General features: G+C 41.6%; 1 protein-coding gene across 2 annotated transcripts in view; it reads right to left on the bottom strand.

The window, feature by feature from the left end:
- Window positions 1-5,707: 5,707 nt before the first annotated feature.
- LOC128977217 (cytochrome b5 reductase 4) overlaps window positions 5,708-17,129 on the bottom strand; it is a 42,961-nt gene continuing 31,539 nt past the window's right edge. For both annotated transcript variants that reach the window (XM_054394712.1, XM_054394720.1), the window contains exons 13-16: window positions 16,495-16,645; window positions 9,493-9,579; window positions 8,008-8,172; window positions 5,708-6,277 (exon numbers count right to left, since the gene is read on the bottom strand). In XM_054394712.1, coding sequence (XP_054250687.1) covers window positions 6,223-6,277; window positions 8,008-8,172; window positions 9,493-9,579; window positions 16,495-16,645 — 458 coding nt within the window. In that variant the 3' untranslated portion in view covers window positions 5,708-6,222. The remainder of the gene's footprint in view (window positions 6,278-8,007; window positions 8,173-9,492; window positions 9,580-16,494; window positions 16,646-17,129) is intronic.

The raw sequence follows: 17,129 nt of genomic DNA, 5'->3' as shown, positions 1-17,129 counted from the left end.
CCAGGTGGCCAAGAAAGCAAATGGCATCCTGGCTTCTGTTAGAAGCATGGTGGTCAGGGAGGTGATCATCCTCCTGTAACTCTGCACTCATGAGGCCACACCTCAAGTACTGTGTTCAGTTCTGGGCCCCTCACTACAAGAAGGACACTGAGGTGATGGAGTGTGTCCAGAGAAGGGCAATGAGACATCTGGAGAGCCTGGGGCACATGACCTACAAGGAGTGTCTGAGGGAGCTGGGCTTGTTCAATCTGGAGAAGAGGAGGCTGAGGCCAGAGGGCATCACTCTTTACAATTCCCTGAAGGGAGGTTGGAACGAGTAGGGGGCAGCATCTTCTCCTTGGTGGCAAGCAACAGGACTAGAAGAAGAGGTTCAGGCTGGATATTAGGAAATATTTCTTCACTGAAAGGGTTCTCAAACATTGGAATGGTCCCTGGAGGTGTTTAAGCAGCATGTGGACCTGGTGCTTAAGGACATGGTTTAGTGTTGACCATTCAGTGCTGGGTCTAGGGTTGGACTGGATGATCTTCCAGGTCTCTTCCAACTGGATGTTTTCTGTGATTCTGTTTCAGTTTATGGCTTCTGGTGTAACAAAGACAGTTCAGTGACAGTGCAAACCCATGTCATTATGAAAGTCTAGAAGATGAGTTCAAAAGGTTGACATTTAAAACTTTTTTTCCCAGCGTGAATAAAACACCTGCTAAAGCCTTGCTATCTCCTTGCACCATCAACCAAGAAAAATGCAAGAACAAGCTGACTCCAATTAGATGGAGACTGAAGTTATATAACTGAAAATCCCCTACTTCTGCTCTTTTTGAGGGATGAGTGGTTTGCTTAAGCCAAAGCATACAATGGGCCAAACACCTGCTCTGCAAATTGGCTCTCTGCAGGAGCTTACACGCTCCCTGTGTTCTCCAGAAGGCTGAGAGGTGATCTGATTATTGTCTATAAATAAGAAGGCAGAGTGTCAAGTGGATGAGGCCAATCTCTTTTTATTGGTGCACAGTGATAAGACAAGGAACAATGGATATGAACTTGAACATAGAAGATTTCACTTCAACATGAGGAGAAACTTCTTTACAGTGAGGGTTACAGAGCACTGGAACAGGCTGCCCAGAGAGGTTGTGGAGTCTCCTTCTCTGGAGACTTTCCATACCCACCTGGATGCATTCCTGTGTGGACTACCCCAAGTGATCTTGCTTTGACAGGGGGCTTGGACCCAATGATCTCTGGAGGTCCCTTCCAACCTCTAATGTTCTGTGATTCTGTGAATACTCTGCCATTTTAATGTTTAATACCATCATCTGCATCATAGGCAACTCCTCACTCCCTTCTGGCATGTCCAGCACAGGTTCCTGGCAGATGCCAGGTGCTGGGATTTAGCAGCCTGCACAGGATTGACACTTTTCTGTACCTGCTAGAATTTCTTACCTGTGTTGCCACAGCAACTCAGCATGCCCAGTTTGTGTGAAGACAGTCATCTGTTTCCACAGCAACAAAGCATCCAATCCTGCATGGAACTTCACAGGAAATTTGGCTAATAAAAGGAAAATCAAAGAATAAAAGGTGGGTAGTTAACTAACAGGAGAATCGGTATTGCATGCAGGGGCTGTATGGAGAGACAAAGAGGGATTATTTACTCTGGCTCAGGACTAAGTGAATTTGGACTCTAAGCAGAATGTTAACTTAGTGATCACAGACAGTAAAACAAAACATGAATTGATTTTTTTTTATGCTATTTACAATATCTGCTCAGAAAGTTAAAATGTGGGACTGAAGTATGGAGAGCTTGTTGGGTTTTTTTCAGTCCAGATTTCTCCCCCTTTATGCTGCTAGCCAAGAAAATCGCATAATTCCTACTCTGAGAAGACTTATCTACACCTCTAGAAAGGAATAAAATGAAGCAAGATGATTCTTGCTGATGATTGTGTGAAAACAGGTGTGTTAACAAGGCCATTTAAAGATCAGGAAAATAACCTTTTAGTAGTGTCTTGATTTCACAGCCCTTTGCCAAGTATTGCCACAGGAAAACTCCAAAGGATACCACAAGGGTAGTAGAACACTGGAACAGCTTTGCCAGGGGAGGTGGCTGAGACCCCATTCCTGGAGATATTCAAGGTGAGGCTCGACAGGGCTCTGGGCATCCTGATCTAGTTGAGGATGTCCGTGCTGACTGCAGGGGGGTTAGGCTGGATGCCTTCAGAGGTCCCTTCCAACCCAGACTATTCTATGATTCTCTGATACATCCAGACTACAGCTACAGTTGGAAAAACCACTACTTCAGTTCAAATTAGATATTATCACTTTGCATCACTAGCGATCAAAGACCTAAACAATGAGACAGGAGATTTAGGCAAGCCCAAGTGGGCTTCAGATGTGTAGAAAACATTGTCTACCAGCCATGAACTGAAGGGGTAAAAAAAAAAAAAAAGAACAAAAAAACACCTAAGAAAAAATGCCCCTGTATATGGGTCTGGGACTAGATGACCTTTGGAGGTTCCTTCCAACCCAGACCATTCGATGATGATTCTATGATCTTAAACGGCACAGGCCACCCTGAATCTCACACACAGCTCTGCTAAACCAGCTCTTGGAGCTGTGCAGGCTGTGCTGATTTGATCTCTACTGATTCCAAGGGCAGCTCTGGAACTTTGCTCAGCTGCAGGCACCTCATTTTAGGCATCTGGTTTTCAAGCTAAATCTCTGCTTTCACCTACTCATTAAAGGCCCACACGATTTATCCTTCATTGGTTACCAGAGGAAAAGTGTTCAGGTGAGACCAGTGACTTCACTGATGAGGCTTCCACCCCCACACCCTTATTTGTGACAGATGAGTGTAGTTTCATACAAACCAACACACTGCTTTCCAGCTATATTATTTGGTTATTATTATTTCTGCAAGCCTCCACCTGGAATTTCTCATCACCCAGTTCTGGCCTATTAGGATTTCCTTTTGTAAGAACCTGTCATCAGTACATATAAAGAGTACCTATATTCTATTGCTTTAATCAAAGCAATTTAATTGTAAATGAAATGTTTTTATTTACAGTTAGAAATGCCTTCTAATATCTATTTCTACCTCTAAAACCATTAAATGTGATACACAGTCTTAATCTGATTTGAAGGTACTAAAGAAGAGCAAACAAGCCAGACACAGCCACTGAATATTCCTACAATTCTAAATCATACTAATTCCCACAAAACAGGGTGGGGGGAAAACAAGCAACTCTGCTCATCTCACCAGGAGGTCCACTTCAGAACTTGGAAGTGATTGTCCCTTCACTGCACTCTACTACAGACAGCAAATGATGACTGCTCTCAATAACTTGCCCAGAGAGGTAGTGTAGTCATTGTCCCTGGAAGTGTCCAAGAAACATGGACATGGCACTTGGGGATGTGGTTTAATGGCCATGGTAGTCTTAGGTTGAAGATTGGACTCAATGACCTTAAAGGTCTCTTCCAACCAAAACAATTGTATGACTCTACACACTTGGGTGTCTTCTGGATTTCAGCTGTTGCAAAAAGATACTTAAATAGGTATTTTCCCAATTAGAAATGTTGAATGCCATGACTAAAGAGGTCCTCCTGAAAAGGTCTAGAAGGAATCACCACATGGGTATCATTCTTGCCCTGTCCCAGGAGACAAAATTCAAGATCAGACTTGATGTGGCCCTGGGCAGCCTGATCTCATTGGAGGTGTTTCTGCTCACTGCAGGGAGGTTGGACAAGGTGATCTTTAAGGGTCCCTTTCAATCTGATACAATCTGTGAATCCGTGATATATTTGCAAATTGGACTGTCCTATGAGCAATGTCTTCCTTGCATTTCACAGAATCACAGAATGTTAGAGATTGGAAGGGACCTCCAGAGATCAAGTCCAGCCACCCTGCCAAAGCAGGATCACTTAGGGTAGTCCACACAGGAATGCATCCAGGTGGGTATGGAAAGTCTCCAGAGAAGGAGACTCCACAACCTCTCTGGGCAGTCTGTTCCAGTGCTCTGTCACCCTCACTGTAAAGAAGTTTCTCCTCATGTTGAGGTGAAACCTTCCATGTTCAAGTTTGTATCCATTGTTCCTTGTCTTATTACTGTGCACCACTAAAAGAGGTTGGCCTCATCCACTTGACACCCACCCCTCTTATTTATAGACACTAATCAGATCCCCTCTCAGCCTTCTCTTCTCAAGACTGAAAAAAGCCTGAGGGGAGGGCAATTAATGAAAGTAGTTTATACTGGAGAGCCTCCCATCAGATCTTTGCTGTCCAGAACATGAGAAATTCCTCAGTATCCTATGGGAGATGTAAGGTTTAGGCATTAACATCCAAATGTGATTTTGGGAGTCACCATAGTAATCATGCATTTGTAACAGAAAAAAAAAAATAGTAAAACTCAACAAGTGCTTTGTTTTTCCAGCACAGTGCTTTTGTTTCTACTCTGCAGAAGAGAAACCCTCTTCAGAGCTTTGTAGGACCAATCTCCACAAACAATGCATTGCAAAATGGTAACTGAAAGCATTTAGATCCTTCTAGATGACAAAGTGATGACAATACCACTGTCTCTTCTGAAATCACTTGTGACCTATGGGCAGGGATTGACAACCAGATCTTTTTCTAACTTCAATAACCTAGAGGGCACTGGAGAGATGACAGCTCCATTTAGCATAGTCAGTCACTGTCAGCTAGCAATTTAACCTTTCTTAAGGCTAGTATTAAAACACCTTCCATGAATGCTGAAGTGTTAATGCCATAACCACAGCCCTGGCTTCTTAGGAGGAAGAAATATTCACTCAAACAACAGGAGGATGTAAATAGCACTGGATGTCAGGCAAAACAATGCCTACAGATATTACTGACAGCATCTGGAAGGAGGGTAAGTTTGCTGCTTTGTTCTCCAAACTGCTATTAGACAGCAGATTTCTCCCTCATGATAACATACTTGAAATAATGGAGTAAAAAAAATAACCCACTGATTAAGAGAGATATTGAGGTGCTGGAGTGAGTGCAGAGGAAGGCAAAGCAGCTGATGAGGGGCCTGGAGAATAAATCTGATAAAGAGCAACTGAAGGAGCTGGGGCTGTTTAGTCTGAAAAAGAAGAGGCTGAAAGGAGATCTCATTGCTGTCTACAACTACATGGAAGGAGGTTGTGGAGAGGCTGGTGCTGGTCTCTTCTCACAGGTAATTAGTGATAGAACAAGAGGGAATGGCCTCAAGCTGTGACTGGGAAGGTTTAGACGGGACATTAGGAAAGATTTTTTTCACAGCAGGAGTGGTCAGGCACTGGAATGTGCTGCCCAGGGAGGTGGTTGAGTCACCAACCCTGGAGGTGTTTAAAAGTGGTTTGGATGTGGTGCTCAGGGATATGGTTTAGGGGTGACCCTTGTAGAGTAGGGTTCTCGGTTGGACTGCATGATCCTGAGGGTCCTTCCAGCCTGAATGATTCTGTGATTTAATGCTACTGTATTTGCAGGCCATCAGCTAACATGTTTTTACCCTCAGAACATCTCCTCATGAGAAGGGATACCTGGTATCAGTGAGGTCACACTGAAGGTTTTGTGGAAGACCTGTGCCTCTGTTCTGAGTTCTCAGCTGGTTCTCTAAGCTTGTGCAAACCTTTCTGCAGGCCATCAGAAAACTGAAACCAAACCAAACAGTTAGAAAAATGCACAAAGTAATGTAAAATTATCATTTTATTTTATTAGTTGATGTAAATTTTCTATTTTTACCAAATGTATTCTTTGTTTACAAAGCCAAAAACGTATCTGGGTCATTTGCAAGTCAAATACAGGTATCAGAGGAGAAAGAACATTTTCAATGACTGATCACCTGAGTTACAGTGCAATATTTAATTTCAGACAGTATTGCTCTTCAGACTTTTTACAGTAAGAAACAATAAGCTTCGTCAAGATTTAAATCAGTGCCTGTCACAAATTTAAGAATTCTCATGAACCAAGACATGAAATATTTTACATAACATATCCTATATATTTTTGCTTGCCTTTACAATAAATTAATACCTGGCTGACTTAAGTCTTAGCAAAAGTATTTACAAAACCAAGATAAAACACTGTATAAAAATTTTTTTCAAAGATAAGATTTCTTCTGAGAAACAGTTTTGGTACCAAGAGTGAAATTTCAAGCCTTACAAAATTGCTTTTCAGTTATTTAAATCCATAGATATAAATAAATAAGACTGAATTATACAAACAATGATATTCTCTTCAGGGTTTATGCAGTAAAAGCGTGGATCTCTTCTTGGCAGTATCCAAGATCCTTCAGGTATCTGAAAGTCAGAAATGAAGTTCACAATATTAATCTTTCTAACCCCAAACCCATCACAGAGACAGATGAAGCACTTCAGCATCACTACCTTGGCTTTTCTTTCCAGATGTGTACAATGAAGTTCACCTTTGCCAATACATTAACAAAGCAATTCATGCTTAGGAGCTCCTATGTGCTACAGGATCTTTTAAAAGATTATTTATTTCTAAAAATAAATCATCTCAAATTTCTCAAGAGGCAGCACAATTATGGGCCAATTCCACCCTCAATTAAATCCATGCTCTTGACTTCGGCAAGGCATGGCCATATTGGTTAAGGATTTTGAAGCTGAGCACAAGAACGTTAGAGAATCTTTTACCTTTAAATATATAGCACATAAAAGAAGGAAAGTATTAGGTACAGACATAAATTAATTTAAAAAAATGAGATAAGTGATAGAACAACTGCTTTGAATTTTACTTTTTGTAACTTAATTTGTCACACTAAGACAAACACAAAGTTTATTTCCTATTGCAGCAATTTTTCTATGCACAAGGAATTAAAAACAGCATTGAAAGCCTTGTGAAAAAACATCACTGTTAGAGGTGATCACAGTATTCCAGTACATTAGAGGTTGGAAGGGAACTCCAGAGATCAAGTCCAACCCACTGCCAAAGCAGGATCACTTGGAGTAGTCTGCACAGGAATGCAACCGGGTGGGTTTGGAAAGTCTCCAGGGAAGGAGACTCCACAACCCCCCTGGGCAGCCTGTTCCAGAGCTCTGTCACCCTCACCGGAAAGAACTTTCTCTTCACATGGAGGTGAAACTTTCTGTGTTCAAGCTTGTACCTGCTGTTCCTTGTGTTATCATCCTTGTGATGCCCTTCGAAAGTCTTGGACAACTTAGTAGAGCTCATGAAATTTACATACTGGTGGTATTTACTTAACTATACACTAAATATAGCTCTCAGATCCGATGCCAGGTGGGGATTTTGTTTTGTTACTGGTTTATTTGTTTGATTTTTTTAGTGGTTGTTATTAATTTATCTTTTTTTGGTTGTTTGGGTTTTGTTGTTTTGTTTCTGGGGTTTTTTGGTGGGCTTTCTTGCTTGATTGGTTTTGGGTTTGGTGCTTTTTTTTTGTTATTATTGTTGTGAGGTTTTTTGTCTTTTTTGGGTTTGTTTGGGGTTTGGAGGGTTGTTTGGTGTGTGTTTTTTTTGTTTGTTTTCCTTTGGTTGTTTATGTTTGGTTTTGGTTTGTTTTCTTTTTTTATTGTTTTGTTTGTGGCTTTTTTGGGGTGGTGTTGTGTTTGTGGATTTTTGTTTGGGTATGGTTTTTTGTTGGTTTTTATTTTGTTGGGGATTTTTTGTTTGTTTTCTTTTTTGTTACTTGGGGATTTTTGTTGTTTGGGGTTTTGTTTTGTTTGTTGTTTTGTTTGTGGGTTTTTTGATTGGTTGGTTTTGGGGGATGTGTTTTTGTGATTCGTTTTGGGTTTTTTTGGTTGTTGTATGGAGTTCGTTTTGGTTGGTTGGCTTTTAATTTCAAAATGTTGATTTTGTTGTTGTTGTTGTTTGTGCCTTTTGTTATTTGTTTTGGTTGGTTGGCTTTTATTTTTTTTTCTTGCAAAGCAGAAAACATAAGGCCATTTTTGAAAGACTACCAAGTCAGAAACACTAGAGGTGTGTTAGGATGTAACTTCTAAATAACCAAAAAAACCACCTTGTTCTCTATTTCATTGTTTCAAATACTCACTGTACTCCTTGTTCTGTAAAAGGTGTTGGACCACAGATGCAGATAAGCACTTTGGAGTCTTTTCTGCTTCTTTTCACAAACTCAGAGAGAAGAGATGATGAAATCTTCCCCTGTTTACCCACCCAGTCCTTTGTTGGTTGTGAAAGAATGAATTGCACCTCAAACCTGGTAAGGAGGAAAGTATTTCATAAAACATTGCCTCTGCTTAGAAATCTGCTACACAAAATGCTAGTGACTGATGTTTCCTGCTTTGCTCAGCTGCCCTTACACAGTATCAGATCTCATAGGCATTGAGGTGTTCCTACCAGTCAAATCACCTCCAGTATTTCATCATTTAACCCAATCTTACAATCTTAAAAATTTAGTTCCATATTTCATCTTACAAAGAAAACCAGCTGGTACCACTGAAGATACTAAAGCAGAGCTTTTACTGTTCCATTATTCACTTATGCAAATCTTCTTGATGCAGCTCAATACACACGCAGTGAGGTAAGAATGCTTAGCCAGATTGGAGAACATGTCAGCACAATTTTGTTGATGAGAAAATGAGGTTAATGAGGTTTCAAAACCTCACCAACAGATTGGTTATTGGGTAAAAAACAAGCACTTGTGTCTCAGGCTTTTACTGAAAGACAGAAAGGGTTTATTTTTTTTACTGTAAATTTCCACAATGTCTAGACTATGAAGCTTTGAATGTGCCAGACATCACCAGGCTGTGCAATAATATTGATTTTTAACTCCACTGTCGTGAAGGAACAAGTGAAATTAATTTCTTCATGCAATTCCAACCAAGAATGAGGTAAGCACAAACAAAATGTACTCCTATCATGTAAAACCTGTGCTTCCCTTTGCATCTCTCTGTCTTCTATTGCTAAGGCTGATTTTCTCCACCTTCAAAAATCTTTTCACAACAACCATCTCCTCTAATTTAACATCTCCAATAAACGTCTATTGAACACTGTCATATCAACCCCCTGGCTTCCTATGGGACCTACAGAACAAAATGGCATAGCCTGTTGCTATGCATCTGTGTCCATTGCAAGCACACCTCCCTCCACTCCCTAGGACTCATTAACTGCATAGCTAAGAGTTTCCAGCACTGGGATCTGTCTTTGTGCTGAAGCTGTACAGTCAGTCCAAGCCCCAGGACTTAGAACCATAGATCTGTCAGGGTTGGAAGGGACCTCAAGGATCATCTAGTTTCAAATTCCAAGCCACAGGCAGGGACACCTCACACTACATCAGGTTGCTCAGAGCCACATCCAGCCTGGCCTTAAACACCTCCAAGGATGAGGCTTCCACCACCTCCCTGGGCAACCTGTTCCAGTGTCTCACCACCCTCACGGTGAAGAACTTCTTCCTAACATCCAACCTGAATCTACCCACTTCTAGTTTTGCCCCATTCCCCCTAGTCCTATCACTACCAGATTTGTTTTCTTATACACCAGCATGGTATGAGTTGTTCTCCACAAGACTTTTAAATACCTTTCATCCTTAAGAGCTAATTGTTCTAGTTGGTTTCTCCAAAGTATGTCATCTTCTGTTTTGTTGAAGAAGATCAGCTTCACTGTCCTTAAAATAATAATAATTAAAGAAAAATTACTGCAGACTGTTTCTGTATTAAAAACGTATGTTCAAGAATCATATGCATTATAAAGAATCCTTTTGCATGCATTTTTTGTTTGGTTGGTGTTTTGCAACTCTCTGCAATCCTCAAATCTTTTTTGCCACTAACTCAGTATACCGTCTTTCTTGCTGTCCCCCCTGCCAGATTTGTGACCTCTCTTCTAAATCTCACAACCCTGTCTGCAGTTGCAACCTCTAGTTCAGGAACTGCTGACTGAAGTTACTAAGATGTGGCTGCAATGACAACACTGCTTGTGGAGCTTTATGTAGTGCTTTCTTATGGATGTTTGAGCACTACAATTCATAGCCAGTACATAAACTCTGCACACATTTTTAATATCACACACACCAGCTTGTACAGATCAAACTGGAACTTCCAGGAGGTTATAGCAGTATTAATTTCATAAAGATGGAATCTAGACACACACAAGTACAAGAAAATTACCTCATAACTTGAGAAGCTTTGTACCAGGTTATCTTATTCTTACTTTATTTGCTGATTTATAAAATCTGTTCACCTGGAAAGCTACTGCTTACAAACATTTTATTTGCCACATAGTTCACATTAAAAAAAAAAAATTAACGCCTGTCATTAAAGTCAATGCTATCAACTCTTCAGATTTTTATGCTGCAGTGGAGGTAAAACACAGAAAGACTGATTTTTTACAAAAGAGAATTTACCATTTGATGAAGTCACATACCCCTAACTTCTCCTTTATGGCTAACAACAGACTAATGCCCTGGGGACGACTGCCAGAAGACAAAGGATGTGCTGCTAAATGCAAGCAGCTCCAGAACTGCACCCCACAGGGCTTTAAGCAACTGTTGTTTTTTTCTACTTAGGCACAAGGTGTGTGAGGACAGAGCACATTGCTGCAGTGCCTGAAGCAGCAAGGTCAGTTTGCAGGACACTGGGACACCTGGCACAGAAATGTGGGTACCTGACAGCTAAGCCTGCTGGCCCTGCACATCGCACAGCTGTGCAATTCCAGTTCCATAACCTGGCATTCTACTATCCAGTATCCCTTTCACATGCAGCAGACCATGCTTCCAAGAGGCAAGGACTCGACACTGGGCATTTCATAGAATCATAGAATGGTTTGGCTTAGAAGGGACCTCCAAAGGTCATCTAGTCCAATCCCCTCTGCAGTAAACAGGAGCATCCTGAACTAGATCAGGCTGCTCAGAGCCTTGTCAAGCCTCACCTTGAGTATGCCCAGGGAAGGGGCCTCAACTACCTCCCTGGGCAACCTGTTCCAGTGTTCCACCACCCTCATGGTGAAGAACCTGTTCCTGAAACAACTATGTGATGCTGCACTGGAAATACTAATTCCCATTACCTCCTCTTCTCTACCTGGCAGAGCCAACTTTCACACTTGTGCATCACATGCTAAGGGCTTCTGCAAAGACTTCAGGATGTCCAACTGTACTTCACCTGCAATTTACAACCCTATATACTCCCAGTCTGAAGATACCACATTTTTCTGACTTCTGAATTTTTCCCCTTTTGCAGTTTAGTAGCAATTCAAGATTCCAAGACATCTCTTACAAGCTACATTAGATGACAAAGATAAGAGATAATTTTCTACTTAGGAGAAGCATGTTGATTTTCTGAAGCCAAAATACAGAAATGAGGTATGACTCTGAGGAGATCTTATTGTGGCCTTCCAGTATCTGCAGGAGGCCTATAGGAATGCTGGTGAAGGACTTTTTAGGGCATCAGGTAGTGATAGGACTAGGGGGAATGGATCCAAGCTAGAGGAGGGGAGACTTATATTAGACCTTAGGAAGAAATAGTTCACCATAAAGGTGGTGAGACACTGGCACAGGCTTCCCAGAGAGGTGGTGGAAGCCCCATCCCTGGATGTTTTTAAGGCCAGACAGGATGGGCAGCCTGATCTAGTGTGAGGTGTCCCTGCCCATGGCAGGGGGGTTTGGAACTAGATGATCCATAGGGTCCCTTCCAACCCTGACAATTCTGTGTGACTTGCATATAACACACATCAGTAGTGTTATTGAAAGGTGTTCCAGATGCATTGCAAATCAAAATAAGTTACAAAGTACTTGCCTGGTATAGAAACAAATCAGCCCCAAATCACCTATGCTGCATCTATAAAAGTTAAAACCATCTTATTCAGGGGACAAAATGTGCCAAAAATCTAGATTATTTACATGCTTCCCAGGGCTTACCTCGCTCAACACATGGAAAATAAAGGCCACTTTGAGAATGTAGTGCTGTCAAAGCTGGTGTGGTGCACCACAGCATCTAGTGTTACCCAAGTGGGGAAAAAAAAAGCCTCCGAGAAGTGCATAGGAAAGCCATGCACTGGGAACAAAGGTAGCAATAGGTCATCTGGAGAACAATGCTTTGAGACATCCTTACTGATACTCCCCAGTGTAAATAAATGTATCTGCTGTAGTTAACATATCTGCTCAGGACTACAAAAAAGAACAGAACCACCCCCCAAACTTGGAATGAAGTAGTAACAGTTTTTTTAGACATCAGGGAGAAAACAGCTAAATGGAAGAGGTGGAGAGTTAGGCATGATCCTCACCCACTATAGAACAGCTGCTTAAGAGAATGAAGGTGTTATCTAAACTGTCATCAGCAGCCCTCTGGAAGGAAATAGGGAGAATCTAACATACTGGAAACTACTTCAAGGGATATAGATTTTAATAAGCTCAAAAAAATGACATGCAAGGTCTTATGGAAAGCTGTAAAGAGAGAGGAGTTATGGAGGACCTTTGAGGATTTTAGCACAGAGGAAGAGGAGGAAGTAAAAAGTTATAAAATCACCTTTAAACCAAAAATTATGTTGAAAGTGGGGCACCATATTTAAAGTGAATATGAGAGTAGAGTGGCAATTTAGGAAGGCCAAAACCGGCAGGGGGTGAGGGTGGGATGGCTGACACCTGTCAGGCTGTGCTGGCATCCAACCAGAGCTGGACAGGCTGGGAGCAGGCAAACCTCAGGGAGTTCAATAAGGACAAGTGCAGGGTCCTGCATCTGGGGAGGAAAAACAACAGGCACCAGGACAGGTTAGGGGCTGCCCTGCTGGAAATGTGCTCCACAGAGAAAGACCTTGGAGTGCTGGTGGGCAGCAAGTTCTGCATGGGACAGCAATGTGCCCAACAGGGCCAATGGTACCCTGGGGTGCATCAAGAAAAGTGTGTCCAGCAGGGCTAGGGAGGTTCTTTTGCCCCTATCCTCTGCCCTGCTGAGACCACATCTGTAGTATTGTGTCTAGCTTTGGGCTCCACAATTCAAGAGAGACAGAGATCTGCTGGAGAGAGTCCAACAGAGAGGCATGAGAAGAATTAGAGGGCTTGAGCATCTCCCCTACCAACAGAGACTGAGAGCCCTGGGGCTGTTTAGTCTTGAGAAGACTGAGAGGGGATCTGATCAATATCTATAAAATATCTGAGGGGTGGGTGTCAAGTGGAGGGGGACAACCTCTTTTTCAGTGGTGCACAGTAATAAGACAAGGAACAATGGATACAAACTTGAACATGGAAGGTTTCACCTCAACACGAGGAGAAACTTCTTTACAGTGAGGATGACAGAGCCTTGGAACAGAGAGGTTGTGGAGGCTCCTGCTCTGGAGACTTTCAAAACCAAACTGGAAGCATCCCTGTGTGGACTACCCTGGGTGATCCTGCTTTGGCACAGGGACTGTACTTGATCTCTGGAGGTCCCTTCCAACCTCTAACACTCCTTGATTGGAAAGTTGGAGACAAAACAAGATACAACTACCAAGGAAAATCAAGAGTAGACTACAAGCACCCTATACTTGTTGGAGAGGAGTGTCAAGTGTCAGTCCTCTAACTAGGGCTTAGTGCCTTTGTGCCTCAGTTTTATTTAAGAAACATATCCACCTGATTGCACTTAAACAGCAGCAGTAAAAAGGAGCAAAAATCTCATCTTAAGGAGGAAAAGAAAAAAACAGCACAGAGGACCAATACTCTTTTTAAATTAATATTTTGGCCAAATACAGTTTGGCTAGTAAGAGAAGAAAGCAAGCTGCATACAAGGATACTGCAGAGAACAAAATTGATTTTCACCTTTACTGCTTTTACTTTAAAGATAATTGGGAGCCTTTGGCTAGATACTAAGAGTAGAAATCCAATGATCCAAGCCCATTACACCAAAGCAAATGCTGCCTAGGGAAACTGTGGATTTTCCAGCGTCCACAGTGCAGCCCTAGAGGTTCAGCAGCACTCACCCAGTGCTAGGCAGAGGTTGATTCTGTACCCTCAAGTGACAAGTCAGTCACCATTCAGAGGCTTCCTCAACTTTCTGCAATCTGTGTTCCAGCATGAGCAATCCAAGTCTACAACAATCATTACTCTTCATAATAAGACAATTTCATGCAAATTGTATTACTTATACATATACTCTCCTGTATATAAATAGCATTTATATAAATATATAAACACACATATTAGAGACACTCTTGCAATATTTTCCCAAAAGAGAAAGTGAGGGTTAAAGGGCAAAAACCCAAGTTGCCTAAAGCAGGCAGAACAGCGAAGGCTTAAGTTCCTGCATATAAACAGAACCTGCACCAGGTCAAGTTGCTCCACCACCAAGCAAGCCTTCACAGCAAGAAGGAAAATCTCATTTACTTCAACTAGTAAGAAAACAGATGTTGCTGCATCCTAAGGTAACTCTGAACATTGAGTTCCCATAACAAACTGTTAAAATAAGAAGAGGTAAAAGAAGCCACTTTGGCCACCTTTAAAGGACAGAGTAGATGCAAACAGTAATAATCTTTTGCATATTATCTACTCTCTTTATTCTGATTCTGGACAAAATGTCAATATTTGCATCTTTTACCATGCTCTCTTTAAGTTTTTCTTTCTTTCTTTCATGTCAGGGTTGGAAGGGACCTCAAGGATCATCTAGTTCCAAACCCCCTGCCATGGGCAGGGACACCTCACACTAGATCAAGTTGCTCAGAGCCACATCCAGCCTGGCCGTAAAAACATCCAGGGATGAGGCTTCCACCACCTCCCTGGGCAACCTGTTCCAGTGTCTCAAGACCCTCATGCTGAAGAACTTCCTAACATCCAATCTGAATCTGCCCACTTCTAGTTTTGCTCCATTCCCCCTAGTCCTGTCACTACCTGAGATCCTAAAAAGTCCCTCCCCAGCTTTCTTGTAGCCCCCTTCAGATACTGGAAGGCCACAAGAAGGTCTCCTCGGAGCCTTCTCCTCTTCAGACTGAACAACCCCAACTCTCTCAGTCTGCCTCCATAGGAGAGGAGCTCCAGCCTCTGATCATCCTGGTGGCCCTTCTCTGGACACCTTCCAGCATGTCCAGATCCTTCTTGCAACAGGGGCTTCAGAACCGGATGCAGTACTCCAGATAAGGTCTCACCAGTGGGAGCAGAGGGGGAGAATCACCTCCCTTGACCTTCTGGCTACGCTTCTCTTGATGCAGCCCACTGACAATACAGAATGCTTCAGAAGAGCCAAACAGCACACAGCCTCCCTGCTCACAAAATAGGATGATCTGTAAATGCTGAACAATAAACAACACAAGAATGATGCCTGGGTTTAGAATTTTTTCCTGGAAGCGGATTTCTGCAGGACATGCCATCCTTCTTAGCTTTACTATGAAGACTAGTGTCCAAATAATCTCTCTCTGTTGTTTCAAAATGTGCTTTATAAAGATATAATGAACCAAAAGATCCTGTGCTTAAATTGAATGAAACTCAGTATTAGAAATTAATCTCTATTACAAGAGTCCAAATTCAGAGGTACAGGAAAACAGTAGCAAGTCTGTTGAGCTGTCCTCTGCAGAGCTTTGAAGAAAACAGAGTTCAGATATACTTTCTGTATTTATCCTCTCCCAGATTACAACAGTTCACACTGACAAAAAATGTAAATGCTTGGAAATTCTTCAAGATGTGACTCATTCTAGAATAAGATCTTTGCTGAAAGCCATGTGAGCACCCCTCCCCTCTATCAAAATATTCCCCTAGAGCAATTCTTTGCGTTTCCTTTTAAAGTTGAGCTATTGTATACTCTCTGACAATTGTAAATGGACAATGACATCAAGAAGAAGTACTAGTTCTGGGCTTCTGAAGGATGTAATGGGGTCAAAACAACCTGTTCAACTGATCAAGGACAAGGAATGCTCCCTTCTGTGGGTTTTACTAGCTGAATATAGAATGCTCATGCAACACATACCTCTTTAGGCATCTGAAAAGACTGAATGGAACTCATCTGGTAAAAAGGTGTAACTGTTGCTTAGCAGGTGAAAACCATATCAAAGCATCCCAGCTATTCTAACAGATCAAAGAGAAGCCACAATTCAACAGTTGTAAACCTCCTTACTCCTAAACCCACTATCTACACTGAAATACTTCAACAGTGAAAAAAGGCACTCAAATGCAAAGCTAATTGAACCAACCAACCAACCACCACTAAACAAAAACACACAATAATACCCTTCTAAAAAGAAACCAACACAAAAACAACAAACCACCATCCACAAAAAAACCCAAAACAACAACAACCAACCAACAAAAAAAACCCTAAAACACACACACCAAAACCAAACAACCACCCTCGGATTTTCTACTTGGTGAGCTCCTTTATATAATGACTGACATCCAAAATGCAATTCAGTCCATTTTATTGATGGCAGCTAATAATCAAATACGTCTAAGTTCCCTAAGAGTCTGACAGACTCTTCCCTAAAGCGTGCCAGCTTTTGGCACAAGTTGAAGGAAAATGTTTTTGTAACATTTGAGTTTGTTAATTGTTTTAGTAACATTGAGGCTTGCCCATGACCTTTGACCCTTCCTATGGATGATTCTATCTTGGAGTTAAATCATCAGAAGTGTACATACCGAAGGCAGCTAACTTCAGTCAGAGTAAAATTCAGCAGCTTAACCATTGGTGTAAAGCCTGTGCCTGCTGCCAATAAAAAGAGATCTTCTGAAGTCTGAACCTGTGACTTCTTGAAGTTACCTTCAGGATTGCTGACAGAAATATAATCTCCTTTATTAAAAAAAAAGAAAAAAGAAGAAGAATTAATGAGATGGAAACAAGCCAATTAGTATTTGGGGTTTTTTTTAAAGGCCCTTTTATATTGCTTTGATCGTTGTACTACCAGGATTTCTTTCAAAAAGGTATTACACATTTCACAAAAGGATCATCACACAAGGAGTGGTCAGACATTGGAATAGGCTGCTCAGGGAGGGGGCTGAATCACCAACCCTGGATGTGTTTAAAGGTCGTTTAGATATGGTGCTTGGGGATAGGGTTTAGAGGTGAACTTTGTAGAGAAGGGTTATGGGTGGGACTTTTCCAACTTGAATGATTCTATGATTCTATTAAATGAACAGATGTTCAATTAAAATGCCTTGTCTTGATGGATTTTATACTGTGAGTACAAAAACATCTGCAAAGTCAGTGTTATAGATCTACCTCAGTATCTGCAACAGAAAAGGAAATGCTTCTCAAGTCTAACAAAACACATTTA

Source organism: Indicator indicator, chromosome 2 (assembly GCF_027791375.1).
Source record: "Indicator indicator isolate 239-I01 chromosome 2, UM_Iind_1.1, whole genome shotgun sequence".
NCBI lineage: Eukaryota > Metazoa > Chordata > Aves > Piciformes > Indicatoridae > Indicator > Indicator indicator.
The sequence above is the reverse complement of the archived record's forward strand: the minus strand, read 5'-3'. Positions and strand labels throughout refer to the sequence as shown.